This window comes from Diplotaxodon limnothrissa, linkage group LG18 (assembly GCF_057381915.1).
Source record: "Diplotaxodon limnothrissa isolate DT_005_m linkage group LG18, D_limnothrissa_male_GT1.1, whole genome shotgun sequence".
NCBI classification, from domain to species: domain Eukaryota; kingdom Metazoa; phylum Chordata; class Actinopteri; order Cichliformes; family Cichlidae; genus Diplotaxodon; species Diplotaxodon limnothrissa.
The window spans coordinates 5,174,156-5,188,208 of NC_140613.1; the positions used below are offsets into that span (position 1 = coordinate 5,174,156).

General features: G+C 41.4%; 1 protein-coding gene across 2 annotated transcripts in view; it reads left to right on the forward strand.

Annotated features, from left to right (window-relative positions):
- The window catches only part of LOC146612930 (disco-interacting protein 2 homolog C), a 202,999-nt gene that overhangs the window by 113,840 nt on the left and 75,106 nt on the right, over window positions 1–14,053 (forward strand). For both annotated transcript variants that reach the window (XM_085378707.1, XM_085378708.1), the window contains exons 3-5: window positions 860–970; window positions 4,623–4,748; window positions 12,652–12,987. In XM_085378707.1, coding sequence (XP_085234833.1) covers window positions 860–970; window positions 4,623–4,748; window positions 12,652–12,987 — 573 coding nt within the window. The remainder of the gene's footprint in view (window positions 1–859; window positions 971–4,622; window positions 4,749–12,651; window positions 12,988–14,053) is intronic.

The window sequence follows — 14,053 nt, forward strand, 5'->3', positions numbered from 1 at the left end:
GTTGTTTTCTCTGAGTGAGTGTGTTTGTGCATGCTTAAAGATATGTGTGTGTGCACAAGTGTGAACCAAGACTGATCTGTTGTGTATGTTTTAGATTTAGAAGTTTTAAAATGCTTCTAGTTTTTTCTGATTTCTGATACAGATTTTCTTTAGGAGACTAATAACTGTGTTGTGATAAAATAACTAAAGCCAGTCTTGCTTAAAGTAAGTGTGATGATTTACATCTGAGGACTCTTACTTTTTGAATCACAAATTGTTGTGTCGACTGAGACGACATATTTTGCTTACTGTGCAAAAGTCTTGAGCCACCTGCCATTTCTCGAAAAGAAATGGGAGTAGCGATTTTTTGAACTGTGCAAACATTCATGGGAATACAGTATATAAGACAAAATCAGTGTTTTATACAAGGTCAAAGTCAATATTTTTTGACCACTTTTATTCTTCAACACAGCCTGAAATCTTGTAGACAAACCTTCTTTTCCTTTCTTGAAGTAGTCTCCATGAATCGGCCGCTTTCTCTGCTCTGGGGAGGCCAGTCTGTGGCTGATGGTGTTTCATGTGTTCTCGGGTTATGACTATTTTTAAAACAATATTCCAACCACTCATGAATATTTGTTTGTGACCAACAGTGGAGAGAATCACCTTGATAGACTTTTTCACAGCTGACATTTGGGCTGGTGGTAGCAGGTGTAATCAAGTTTATTACCAGGCTTCCATTTGTTAATAGCTGCTTCTCATTAATCCTTGTCAGTCAGCGAGCATGCAAAACACCAGGTGCCTTGAGATCTCTCGCCAAAATGTAATGTGACGATTGTTTATGTCATTAGATACAATTTTAATCAGCATCCCTGTGCCTTAGGAATGGATCCGTCCATGGGCCAGGAGAGGAGAACGCCCGTCACCCCGTCGTCGTCCTCCCGCTACCACCGCCGGCGGTCTTCTGGCTCCAGAGACGAACGTTACCGATCAGGTGAGAGGCAGGTTTTGACCTCTGACCTTGTTGGCATTTAGTTGTGTCCCTGTTATCTTTCAAATATGCCTCATTTTTTCCCCTCACACAGACCAGGTTAATTGAAAAATAGTTATGATGTCATCAATCACAGAGAAATATTTGTTCACGACTGTTAGAGAAGTGAAAGGTAGATTTAAACTGAAGGACTTCCCAGCTTCTTCCAGTAAAGTCGACTGATTATAATTTGGAGTTAAGATAAGATAAGATAAGATAACCTTTATTAGTCCCACACGTGGGAAATTTGTTTTGTCACAGCAGGAAGTGGACAGTGCAAAAGTTATGAGGCAAAAATTAGAATACAATAAGAATAAATACAGTACACAACTGTACAGAATAGAATAAAATAAAATACTATATACAGTAGAATAAAATAAAATAAATATACAATAAGATAAAAATAGAATACAAATACAAATACTATATACAACTGAGTAAAAATACAACGATGACAGAAAGGATTATTGCACTTAGTATTATTGCATATGTATGGATGTGTGTGTTTGTTCAGTTAAAGTCTTTATTGTGGAGTCTGACAGCAGTGGGGAGGAAAGACCTGCGAAATCTCTCCGTCCCACACCGTGGGTGCCGCAGTCTCCCACTGAAGGAGCTGCTCAGTGCTGTCACAGTCTGCTGCATGGGGTGGGAGACGTTGTCCAACAGGGATGACAGCTTAGCCGCCATTCTCCTGTCACTCACCACCTCCACTGGGTCCAGAGGGCATCCTAGAACAGAGCTGGCCCTTCGGATCACCCTGTTCAGTCTCTTCCTGTCCCCAGCAGAGATGCTGCCGCCCCAGCAGACCACGCCATAAAAGATAGCAGAAGCCACCACAGAGTCATAGAAGGTCTTCAGGAGTGGGCCCTCCACCCCAAACGACCTGAGTCTCCGCAGCAGGTACAGCCTGCTCTGCCCTTTCCTGTAGAGGGCGTCTGAGTTATGAGTCCAGTCCAGTCTGTTGTTCAGATGAACACCAAGGTACCTGTAGCTGTCCACAGCCTCAATGTCCATACCCTGGATGTTCAGTGGTTGCAGTGGAGAATGCTTGTGCCTGCGGAAGTCTACCACCAGCTCCTTGGTTTTACTGGCGTTGATCTGGAGGTAGTTCAGCTGGCACCAGTCCACAAAGTCTTGAGTCAGTCCTCTGTACTCCTTGTCGTCCCCATCAGTGATGAGGCCGACTATTGCAGAGTCATCAGAGAACTTCTGCAGGAAGCACTGGGTGGAATTGTGGGAGAAGTCTGCAGTGTAGATGGTGAAGAGGAACGGAGCCAGAACCGTTCCCTGTGGGGCCCCCGTACTGCAGACGACCCTGTCCGACACACAGCCCTGAGTCCTCACATACTGTGGTCGGTCGGTGAGGTAGTCCAGGATCCAGGTAGTGAGGTGATGGTCCACTCCAGAGTTCACCAGCTTGTCCTTTAGAACCGAGGGAAGAATGGTGTTGAAGGCACTGGAGAAATCAAAGAACATGATTCTCACAGTGCTTCCAGCGGTCTCCAGGTGAGCGAGGGAACGATGTAGGAGGTGAATGACGGCATCATCCGCTCCAATGCCAGGCTGGTAGGCAAACTGAAGTGGGTCCAGTGATGAGCTTATTAGGCGCCGAAGCTGAGCCAGGACCAACCGCTCCAGGGTCTTCATCAGGTGGGATGTCAGAGCCACCGGCCTGTAGCTGTTGAGGTCCTTGGGGCGTGAAGTCTTTGGCACTGGTACAACACAGGAGGTTTTCCAGAGCTGTGGGACTCTTCCCAACCTCAGGCTCAGGTTGAAGAGGTGCTCCATCAGTTCTTGACTGAATAAATTTAAATATCATTGATGAAATCAGGTTTAATAATTGCTATAACTTAATACTTCATATTACTTCTTTTATGCAAATACATGTACTTGTATTTCAGATCAGGCAAAACTGATTAGTGTTTGGTGGTTTTTGGATAGATTTTGGCCTCTGAAGGTCTTGAAGTATTTTGCTACCAGCTCTGATGACTTTCTCAGACATCAGGAAAACCACATCTTCGTTGATATCTTGAGTCTTCTTGCTACATGCAGAACGAGCTACAACAAATCCAGTGTTTGCTTTACATCTATGCAATGAGCTCCTGACAAATCTTCCACAGCTCTTGTAAGATGCGGTTCAGTTTCGTTCCATCTGGTGTTGACTAAAGATTAATACAGGATTAACTCAGGATTTCAATCTTTTCAGTGGCGTCTTATTCAAAAGTAATTTGTAGGAATTTGTTCTACTGACATCAAGCGATGGTAATACAGATAGACAGGAAACCAATAAGAAAAGAAACAATGTGGTGTTGTAAAGCTTGAATTCCTTGACAGGTGGTGGAACTGGGCTTACTTTATTATTATGTCCCTACAAGCTGTTGGAGAATTGAAGCTATTAAAGTTTGATCTGATGCATAATAAATCCTGACAAAACCCGTTTAACCCAGTGAACTGAAAAAGAAGAGCCATGTGAGCACCTTTAAATGCCACATGCTCGCTTTCACACACTGCACAGTCACACTCAGTCAACCGGGAGACAATAAATGTGCACTTGAGATTTAAATTACCTCTGTTCCCCTTATATAAGCACATCCACAAGCCAAACAACCGGACGTCTGTGAGCCCCGTTCGTTCTGACTAATGTCTTAATATGTCACTATCGGGCCAAACGCCCGTTTGCTCTGTGTCGGCGTTTGTGGCGTTTGCCTTTTTTTGGCAGTGGGCACCATTCAAACAAACCCAGCTGTGGCTCTGTATGCAGCACTCTATCTCACTCTTAAAAACACCAATTTACGAAACATCTTCGCCGACACGCCCTGCACCTAATCCAGTCAGAAACCACAGGGCCTCATGGGAGCTGCTGTCAGGCTGGGAATGTTTGTGCACGTAAACTGAATGAGAATAAATGGGAACATGGTGCTCGTTGTAAAGAGAACCGTGCAGCACAAACACAGAGAAACACAGAGGATAGTCCTGCTCTTGTTTGCTGCTCTGTCTCTGTGTGCTGCTGCTGCAGGGTGGACTCCATCTAATTTGTATGTTTGCACTGGACATCAGAGCTCTTAGTGCATGCATGATAACATATGATGCATAGTTAAACCTGTTTTAAATGTGATATTATGTAACTAAATATTATAGAATGCTTTTTTTAAGGAACTTAAATGCTAATAAGGGGTAAATTTAGCCTGTTGCTACAGTTATACATAATAATACATATATAATATATGTATTAATTCATCCTCTCCCAGTTACATCAGTCGGCTGCTCTCCAGCCCTGATGTTTGACGGTACGTTGGTCTAGGAGTAGTTTGGGGGAAAAAATATATAGTGTATAGCTTTTAAATTCACAATTCTCACTTTGTATTATACAGAAGCATTAAATGCTGGGGGAAACCAGTAACCTCTTATTTTGGATAACCAAATCTTAAGCACCCTTTGAGTATCTGCAGAGTAATTTTCATTTGTGCCGACAAAAAGGAATTCAACAGCTAACACTGAGTTAGCTCACTGAAGTGTAGTTTTAAAAAACATCTCTGATTATGTGATTATTCATTATATCACTGTGAATGAGAAGGATCTAACAGAGACTTTTTATATGTCCTGCATATGTTTCCAGATGTGCACACGGAGGCGGTGCAGGCAGCCCTGGCAAAGCACAAAGAAAGAAAGATGGCGGTGCCGATGCCTTCGAAGAGGCGGTCGCTTGTGGTCCAGAGCTCCATGGACGCCTACACACCACCAGGTAAAGGACACACTAAACTTTCACATTTGAAGCCAATGAACGAAAATGATCATTTTAATAATTAGTTTTCATTGCCTGATCCTGACTGTGTGCATATTGTGAATGAATTCTGACAATACCAGGAGTTCAGCTGGTTTTTCAATAATACCAACTAATGAAAAGAACCAAACGAAGCTCAAACAGCAGGAGCTGTGTCCTTGTGAGGCTCAAACTCTCAGGAGAAAACAGAAAGAAATCTTTGTGTACTATTGATATAAAAAAAAAGTTTATTTTTACTCTACCAATACTGAGGCAGAAACGGTACACTTTGTTTGGTTGTAAGTACTAATGGAAAAGTTAATATACTAGATAAAGGATGGAAGATGGAGCTGCCAGGCAGGAGGAAAAGAGGAAGGCTTCAGAGGAGGTACATGGATGTAGAGAAGGACATGCAGAGGAGGGTGTTAGGGATATGGCAGATGAGTCGATGTGGTTACTCCTGAAGGGAGCAGCTGAAAGAAGAAGAAACTTCATCTAAAAGATCAGGAAGTTTTGATGTGTTGTGTTTAAACACGGGGCAAGGTTAGTTTCTGACATGTTGGTGGCACCGCAGGAAATATAGTTGGTAAGATTTATCCTCCATCACTACAGAATATCAGCAAAAAATTGATCAAAATCAAAGTCAGCAATGTTTTTCACAAAGAGACAGAATGTAAATATCTATAGATGCTATCTCATATATTCAGTGGCTTCATGTTTATTCTGGCTCTGTCTCTCTGCAGAAGAGGCTGTTTTGTGCCGTTTCTATCTTCTGTAAGTTACGCTGGTTTTCTCAGAAGGTGTCTCCTTTAGGCCTGAAATGAAAAGCCCGTGAAATGTCACGTTATAGCCCGCCATCTGTCACATCTGCCAACTTTGGGATTCAAGCTGTCAGTCGAGTTACTCTGTCATTGACTGACTCTGGCAGCAGCTGGCAAACCGCCATGCTCATTTGCAAATGTGATTTCCGTTTATGTTGATGCACGATGATTTTTAAATTTCAATCATTTACCAAAAATAAAGAAAAGATCAGTTTGCATTAATATTAAACAGAAGAAATCCCCCAAGAGCAGAGGAGTAGCTGCAGTATTGATCTCCGTGTGGTAGTGACATTGGTAATGAATGAATAGGACGAGCCGTCATTGACTGACGTGTCAGCATCTTCTATAAAACCTGAAGACGGATGGGTACTCTGTAAGCTAACAGCAGTGCAGGAAACGTGAACCACTTTATTTTGCTCATTAGAAAGTAGATTTCTCTAAGTTCTCGCATCAGATTGGTCAGCTGGAAGACGTCTTTAGCAATGCAGAGGACGGCGATCATTCATTCTGGACGATTGATGCAAAATATCACTTTTCCAGCACAATAATCTCTCATTGTATCGTAATTTCAGTTTTTACAGTTAAATTGTTCTTTATGGGTTAATCTTTAAATTCTTAATGAGCAGATTTATGAAGTACAGCTCTGCTAGAGCGGGACGTGGAGGAAGGATTTTTCATGTCACAACCAGACCTGCTGTGTTACACTCAGCAGCATCACACAGTGGAGACGGTGGAAGGGTCTGAAATACAGAATCATTTGTGTGGATCGTTTATTGCCTTAGATACCATGGTTACTCTAAAATCTTTAATGCTTCTGGTCAATATAACCTCAGCATAACTACACAAATACAAACAGTTTTCATGTTTCCGATAAATGAGAAATATCTTATAATATATATTCAAAAAAGCCTTGTGTTAGCTGTAAAACACACTTAACAGCTGAAAACAAGGTAAACAGTGCCCAGTATTACCTGTTTGACAGAGCTATTTATTGCATACACTGATTGGTTTTCTTTCCAAATCCCATATTTATAATATCACCAGAAACACACTAATTATCGAGTAAAGCCAAAATATCCCCTACGTTTAGTTGCCTCGGCTAAAGTTAATGTCACTCCCGTCACTTCTCCATTAAAGTTTGGGCAATAAGCTCATATTTCAATAATGTCAAACAGTCACAGACTAACAAAGGGCAGAAGCTTCATTTTAAATCACTGCCATACATTAAGGACGGCAGTATTGCATTTTCTGTCATTTAACGATAATGCATTGCTAGAGGATCCAATGTGATGTATTGCCATATGAATTACTTGTTGCTCCATGTCTGTTTTGAAGATTACAGAAACCTTGCAGTATATACAGTATAGATCCGTTTTCCTGTTTTGTTTGTGCAGGACTCTGTTTGGCCCACAGGGTTTTATCTTCTGAGCGTTAGCATCGATGCAGGGAGCAACAACTCTATAAATCCCATTTGTTGCCTCTTCAAATATCTGTGATTGGACTTTTCAGTTAGTGGAGTGTTGATGGCGTATGAAATGCCCGGACTCATTCCCGGAATACGATGGCCACAGATTTTCTTTCTCCCTCACAAAGCATTTCTCCAGTAAACATTGGGAATGCTCTATGTGAATACATGATAGATGGAGCTTGTTTTTAAAGGATGCTTCACAGAGGCGCTGGTGTCCCCGTAGCATGCAAACTAGGATGTGTCCTTTGGCGAAGGTGGCAGTCGTCCGTATCTTTATTCCACTGGTGTTGTTTAATTGAGAGTGTTAATGAGGCCATTATATCTTTGGCTGCAGGGTTGAGCTTCACTGAGCAACGAGACATGATTTACACTAACAGCTCTGAGAAGAACTACAGCAGTGAAAGACGTAAATAAGGAGCCTCGTTTTGATCAGTTGAAGCAGAATGTCCAAAGGCTGCTTCCTCATGGCGATCCACTTCATTATCACTTCATTATTTTCAGTTTTTTTGTTTGTTTGTTTGAATGGACACACCAATTTTACTATTTTCGCATCTCCAGCTGCCCCCTCTCAGGCTTCCCTTGTCCTTGCTCTTCATCCAACATATTCTTTTTATTTCTTCCCTTCATTCTCCCTCTCACTCTTCAGCTCTCCTTAACAGCCCATCTTAACCAAAATTAGAAGCAGATGGATCCATGCCCTCACACCCCACCTCTAGTTTGTATATATCCCTCTGATTGCATATATTTCTCCTGTGTATTATGTATTGCTGCTGTCTTACTATTTATATTTTATTCCTGCACAGTTGGTGTGGAGCACCCATAATTTGGTTGTACATATACAATAACAATACACATCTATTCTATTCTATTCTATTCTATTCTATACTATGTCCTGTGATGTACAGCAACACATTGATGGTAAAAACTTGTTACATAAATCAGTTTTATTCAGTTAATTCCTCTTTGAATACACAGCAGCCAGTCACAACACTGAAACCCCTGATAGTTAAATCAATAACTCTGATTATGTTGTTACAGAGGCACCTGTTATGTGTTGGGCTCTAGGTGGTAAAATAACAATCAGTGCATCTAGTTTCATTGGAAGCTTGGGAATGGGCAAGTGTCTGATTGACTTTGATCAGGGTGAAAATGTAATTGCTGAATGACGGGGTTAGGGTATCTTCTAAATGACAGCACTTGTTGGATGTTTGTTGTATTTAGGGGTTATTACTTACCAAAGGTTGTCATTGGACTTAAAACAGGTTAACTGGTGACAGGGTGATGAAGCGTCCGGGCCCTTTGAGGTGCATGGCTGTAAAGGCCGGGCTCGCTTAAGCACAAGTTGGTGGCAATGATAGAAAGATGTCAGCACGTACAAAACACCCATAGACTCCTGCCAACCACTGAAGGCAGCTGAGTGTCAATATTTAACTAGTATGAGGTGGGTGAATGTAACGTGGTATCTGACTATTATTAAATCTTAATTCTGGTGCCAATTTTTAGAAGCGTAAATAGATTTAAGTCTTTACTTCCCACAATATTTAATAGGAAAACATGTAGAAAATAACCTTTAAATGTACATTCATTCATTTTTTGAGGTTATTTCATCGAAAAACAGACTCACAAATATACATTGATTACTGTGGAATTATATTATCCAACAAACTGATGCATTTTCTCATAAACTTAGAATTAATCCATTAAATATAAAAAGGAGCGGGTGTCTGTTTGTGGAAGCCGCCACATTCCCCCACCATCTTGAAAATACTGGCTGAGATGCACGTCACAGTTCCACCTAATCATCCACTTCATCTCCTGAACTCAAGTCAGGGCTCTAACAAATAAAAACGTGCATAAACATGAATATTTATTCCCAATACTGTCACAATTACTTATTGTCAGCACATTAGACCCGCCCGTCTTTAGACAGGTGACAACTGGCAGTACCAACAGCCAGTTATAGGGTAACATGTTTTTAATCCTAAAAATCAATCTTTCACTCTGATAAAAAAATAAATAAATACATTACATTCTCACATTGTGTGAGAATTTATTGTCTGTCCAAGTCCAGCAATGTTTGGGAGATTTTAAAGAAAGTTTTGCTAATAGAAGCTAACAGCCGCTAACTGAGGCTAACAGAGGCTAACAGAGGCTAATGGCAGCTATTAGCAACAAAAACAGTAGCGCTTTGAGAGAAAAGCACAGGATATCCTCAACAGCTCAACTCAGTATTGCTGTCACTTGCAGGGGTGAGCTTCACTGATTCATCCACTCATATCAGTTTTTCGTCCTCCTCCAGAGTAAATAGACGTGAACACCATCTGAGGTAAACAGCGGACTGCCGGTCTACATTCACTAGAGATAAACAGCTGTAAGACTTTTTTGTCTCACGGCAGCCACCATAGCTAGGAAATATAGAAGAAACTCTGCGATCTGCAATCTTCTGACATCTAGTGGTGCGATTTTATAAACTGTACCCTTTTAAAGAAAACAAAAACTTAAAAATCTGCAAGAAAGATGATGTCATTGCTGTTTACCTTGTCTGTGGGTTTTCTGTATCTTAAACAACAGATGAATATTTGGTTTTAAAAAAAAGTCATAAAATTAATTGGGACATCTGGCATTATTCTATATTTGCTCAGTGCTTTCTGGCTCTCTCTAGCTCAGGCACTCCTATGATTATCTTTGGCAATCCCACTGCTTCCTGCTGAATACACAAATCTTTCAACAAATTGTTTTGTTTTTTTTCCCTGGCAAAAAAGAAAAAAGAGAAAAATGCTCGGTGATTTCCCCAAACAGCTGAGGACTATTTGTAGTGATGGATTAACACACATTTACTGCTTGAGTGATTATTTGGGGCAGCAGGACGATATATGTAGGACCGAGTCGAAGTAAATTATGACTTCTGAAAAGAACACATCAGTCAGTGCAACAGTGTAACTCACTGTGTTTTTAGCAGTTCCTGGACAAACAATGGACCTCTGTGCTTTAGGGGATGATGGCTTTGGATGCAAAATACCTGTTTGTATTGAATCTTATGGAAAGAGTCCAGTATTGACTTAATGCTAGTTAGCTAGCATTGATGCATGCCAGACTGATGATGATAACTGCTGACCACAGTTTCACTGAAACAGAATCTTAACCCAGCTCAAGTTTTATAATTCAAAATTCAAAATGGCAATGAAACCTTTGTTGAGCAGACTTTTTGCAAGACTCACATGCCACATGCTTCAAATGTGCATACGCTTTTTCTGCAAGAATGTTCATAATACTACACACAAACACACGTCTACGTGATTTCCGGGTATTTTTACTGTTGTGCACAAATGAAGATAAACAAGCTGCACACATGACACACAAACTGCACATAATTCATCGTGCAGATTTAGAAAGACCTTGTGGGAGCATTAAAGGCAGTCGCACACATACAGGCACTTGTGCGCACGCAGCCACACACACATTTCTGTCAGCCAGCGAGGTTCATGCGAGGACAGCCGAGTCGTGTGTTGCTGAGCAGCGTGTCGTATCGTGCGGAGATGACAAGTGAGAGAGGCCTCTGATGTGCTCTCATCGGGTTTTGACTGATTTTCACAGCTGCATTTTCTTAATTTTTCCAACGCATCGTGAAATATATTTCTGTGGAACCGCTTTGTGTCACTTTCTCGTTTCTCTTTCTGCATTTTTCTGAGTATTTGCTTCGTAAGTCAGCTGGCAGCGTTGCGCTTTCAATATATTTTGTCACTGGAAGTCTCCCCATCTCGCTATGAGCAGGATAACGAGATCCACATTCATTAATCAAGTGTGTTAGCACAAAGCATCATGGGAAGACTACATCCAGTCACATAGTGTTTTCTAGTGCTGTCAGCTGTATCAATGACAAATATGCTGGCTTTCAAAGTCTCGATTGCACACGTTAAATTGTAAAAGCAAAAAAAAAAAAAACACCATAAAAGCTCTAGTACACTGATTTTCTTTTTTTTTTCTGCTTTCAAATTCAATTCTTCTTCTTTTTAAGAAATACACAGTTTGGTCATCAAACTCTACATATTTATATTATTTGACTCAAGCTTTGCAGCTCCTCCTGCAGTGCACTGTTTGACACAAGCTGATTAAGCCCTCTTCACCTTTAAATCAGTTTTATCCTGTCTTCACTAACAAAAGGTTTGCATGGTGGGTGTTGGAGGCTTCTGTGTTCACAGTGCCTGAGACCAAATTGAGGATCTCCCCTCTGTATATCATACAAAGGATTTGTGTAGACATGCTTTCATGTTAAGCTTCTTATTGATCTTTTAAGATTTGATTTACTAACACAGGAGCAGTGACGAAACTCTGATGTCTTACACTGAAACATTTATTGTACTAAGATCAGTGTCAGGGAAAATTACTATATAATCTGCACGAGTTCGAATGGTAATGTAAATCTTATCCAGATAAGATTTAACTTTAGTTTAAGGAAACAGCTGAAATCTTGTGTTTACTTTTCACCTAAGATTACACGAAGGTTGCTCCTCACGAGCTTTAGAGAGTCTGATTCATTATAGTTTTGCTAACGTCGCCACGCTACCAAATTCTTACACATGCATCATAGCATGTAACGTGAAAGATGTCACTCTTAGTGACTAACTTTATAAAATACTTAGCAAATGTGCAGGTCCCCCGTAGCTGATATTTAGCATCTTTCATTCATCTCATTGTTTTGGTTCACCACCCGCTTCTCACCCAACAGCAGACGGGAAGCTCTTCACCGGTCGCCCAGAGCTAAAAGCAGAATGAATACTGGAAACAAACATTAGTCCTCGTTGTTGTTTGTTGCTCTAAATTTACCAGGTGTTTTGGTTTCACTTTGACCAACTTCAGCAGCTGATTCCATGTGGTTATTAAAACAAGAAAAACAAACCAAAGCATCAACTTCATAAATGTGAAGATGAACGCAGCTAAATGACAAAGTAAAGGCTTTGACTTAAACTTCAGGTTCCCAGATGGTTTCACCTGTTGCACAGGTACAGAGTCCCAGCTGCATATGTGTGTGTACTAAAGTCAGTCACACTGGAGCGCAGCAAACCAGTTTAACCCTTTATCGGGTAAGGAACCATTTATAGTTAAAAAGATCAAACGTCTCATAGTAACACTCTTGGGTTGAAATATTTGAATTTTCAATTTTTTTGGTTTTTTTTATTGTTGGACTTTCCTCGTCAGTCGCAGTTACCTTCTCTCTGCATCTGCCCTGCGAGAAAACACACACGTGCACACTAATCGAGTACCTTTGAGTGTGTGTGTGTGTGTGTGTGTGTGAGAACTAGGTCAGCTTCTGTTGTTATTCATATCACCACTACTAGCCTCATAACGCCGTGGGCATTATGGAAATGCCATGCAAAACTTGCAGAAGCACACACCCGTGTACGCACACACGTTTTAGCTTTCACACGCACAAACAAGTTTGTGTTCCTCCCCTGCAGCGACTTTACCCAGAGGGGGGGAGTAGGGCTTACACATCGACACCTCTGTTTGCACCGGTGTTTGGAAAGATCCTTTTTTCCCCCACGGTTTGGATAAAACTTCAACCCTAATGTCCATCCTCATCTTCTCTCTTCCTCAGACACCTCCTCAGGCTCAGAGGGCGAAGGTCAGGGGGACGGTGATGAAGAAGAGGGAGGAGAAGGTGAAGAAGAAGACGGAGGAGGCGGCGGAGGAACCTCGTCCAGCCAGGAAGGAAGCATTAGCATGGAGCACTGGATCAGCAGGGCAATCCACGGCACCTCCTCCACCACCACCACCACCTCGTCAACAGCCTCCTCGTCCTCGTCCTCCACACGCAGCGGCGGGAGCGGGGCAGCGGCCGGCAGGCTGGCTGACGTGCTGGCCCAGCATGTTCACATTTCCTCCTCCCACCACCACCGCCACCACCATCACCACCACCACCACCACAGTAAAGGTAGGTGACTTGGCGCAGTGCTGACATAATAGTCTAACTTTTGGTCTCGGCGTGGCACACGGCGTCCTACAGGGAAAATAAAACGATCATTAGCAGTTAGCGCTGTGTCATTAATGTGAAGGCCAACGACTGCAGTGAGTCTGTAAAGCTGTTTAAGTCAGTTTCAACTGAAAGGGAACATTTTTAAACATGAATTCAAGCCTCAGGCTGAAAAAACAGGCTTTCTGTCACGTCTGTCAAAGAGGTTTACATTCAGCTGTCCACTGTGTGGCCCTTTGCAGCTTTATCTAATGACGCCTTACAGTTATTCACGACACCTTTAGTAAACTACAAACTCCTTTAGCAAAGGTGGAAGACCCTCGTCAAGGCAGCTTCAGCTAATCCAGACAGTGTATACAAAAATACAAAGCTTCTGTTAGCAGGTCTCGACACTCCTAACGAAATCGGACTCTTCTGGACAAACCAAAACAACCCAACCGCTCTAAGATTTAGATTTTTCCCGAAGTTTCCAATTTTGTTATGTTCGCCAAGTCGTGGTGTGTGCTTACTGTTACAACGTTTCTAGTTATTCGTCTTTCATATGGGACCAAATAGACAATCAGGACAGGGTTAATATTCACACACATTTAATCCAGATCATTGCTTAATTAAACATTGTTTTAAACATTATATGAAACTTAATCAGGTACAAATGACATCTTTCAACCCAAGAAGTTAATAAAAGTTTATTTTATTATGCAAAGCACAGTATGGACTCTGAGACAGCTGCATATAAAAACTAAAGCTCCCATCAGAGCCTTGTTTCTTATATATTTTCCCCCTTTTTCACCTCATCAAGAACAGAATAATAAAATAATAAGCAGAATAATAAACATAAAGGATTCAATACTTTGTGGGAGACCTCAAATCTCCCTCAGACCCCTTGAAGGTCCTTGAATCCCAGACTAAAAAAAAAACAGCAGCTGAACTTAAAACAGAAACTGTCCTGTAGTTTTTTCTGACTAAAACTGAGTCAGCAGTTAATAAAAGATGTTCTCTACCGAGAGAATCTGGACGTAGCGTTTCA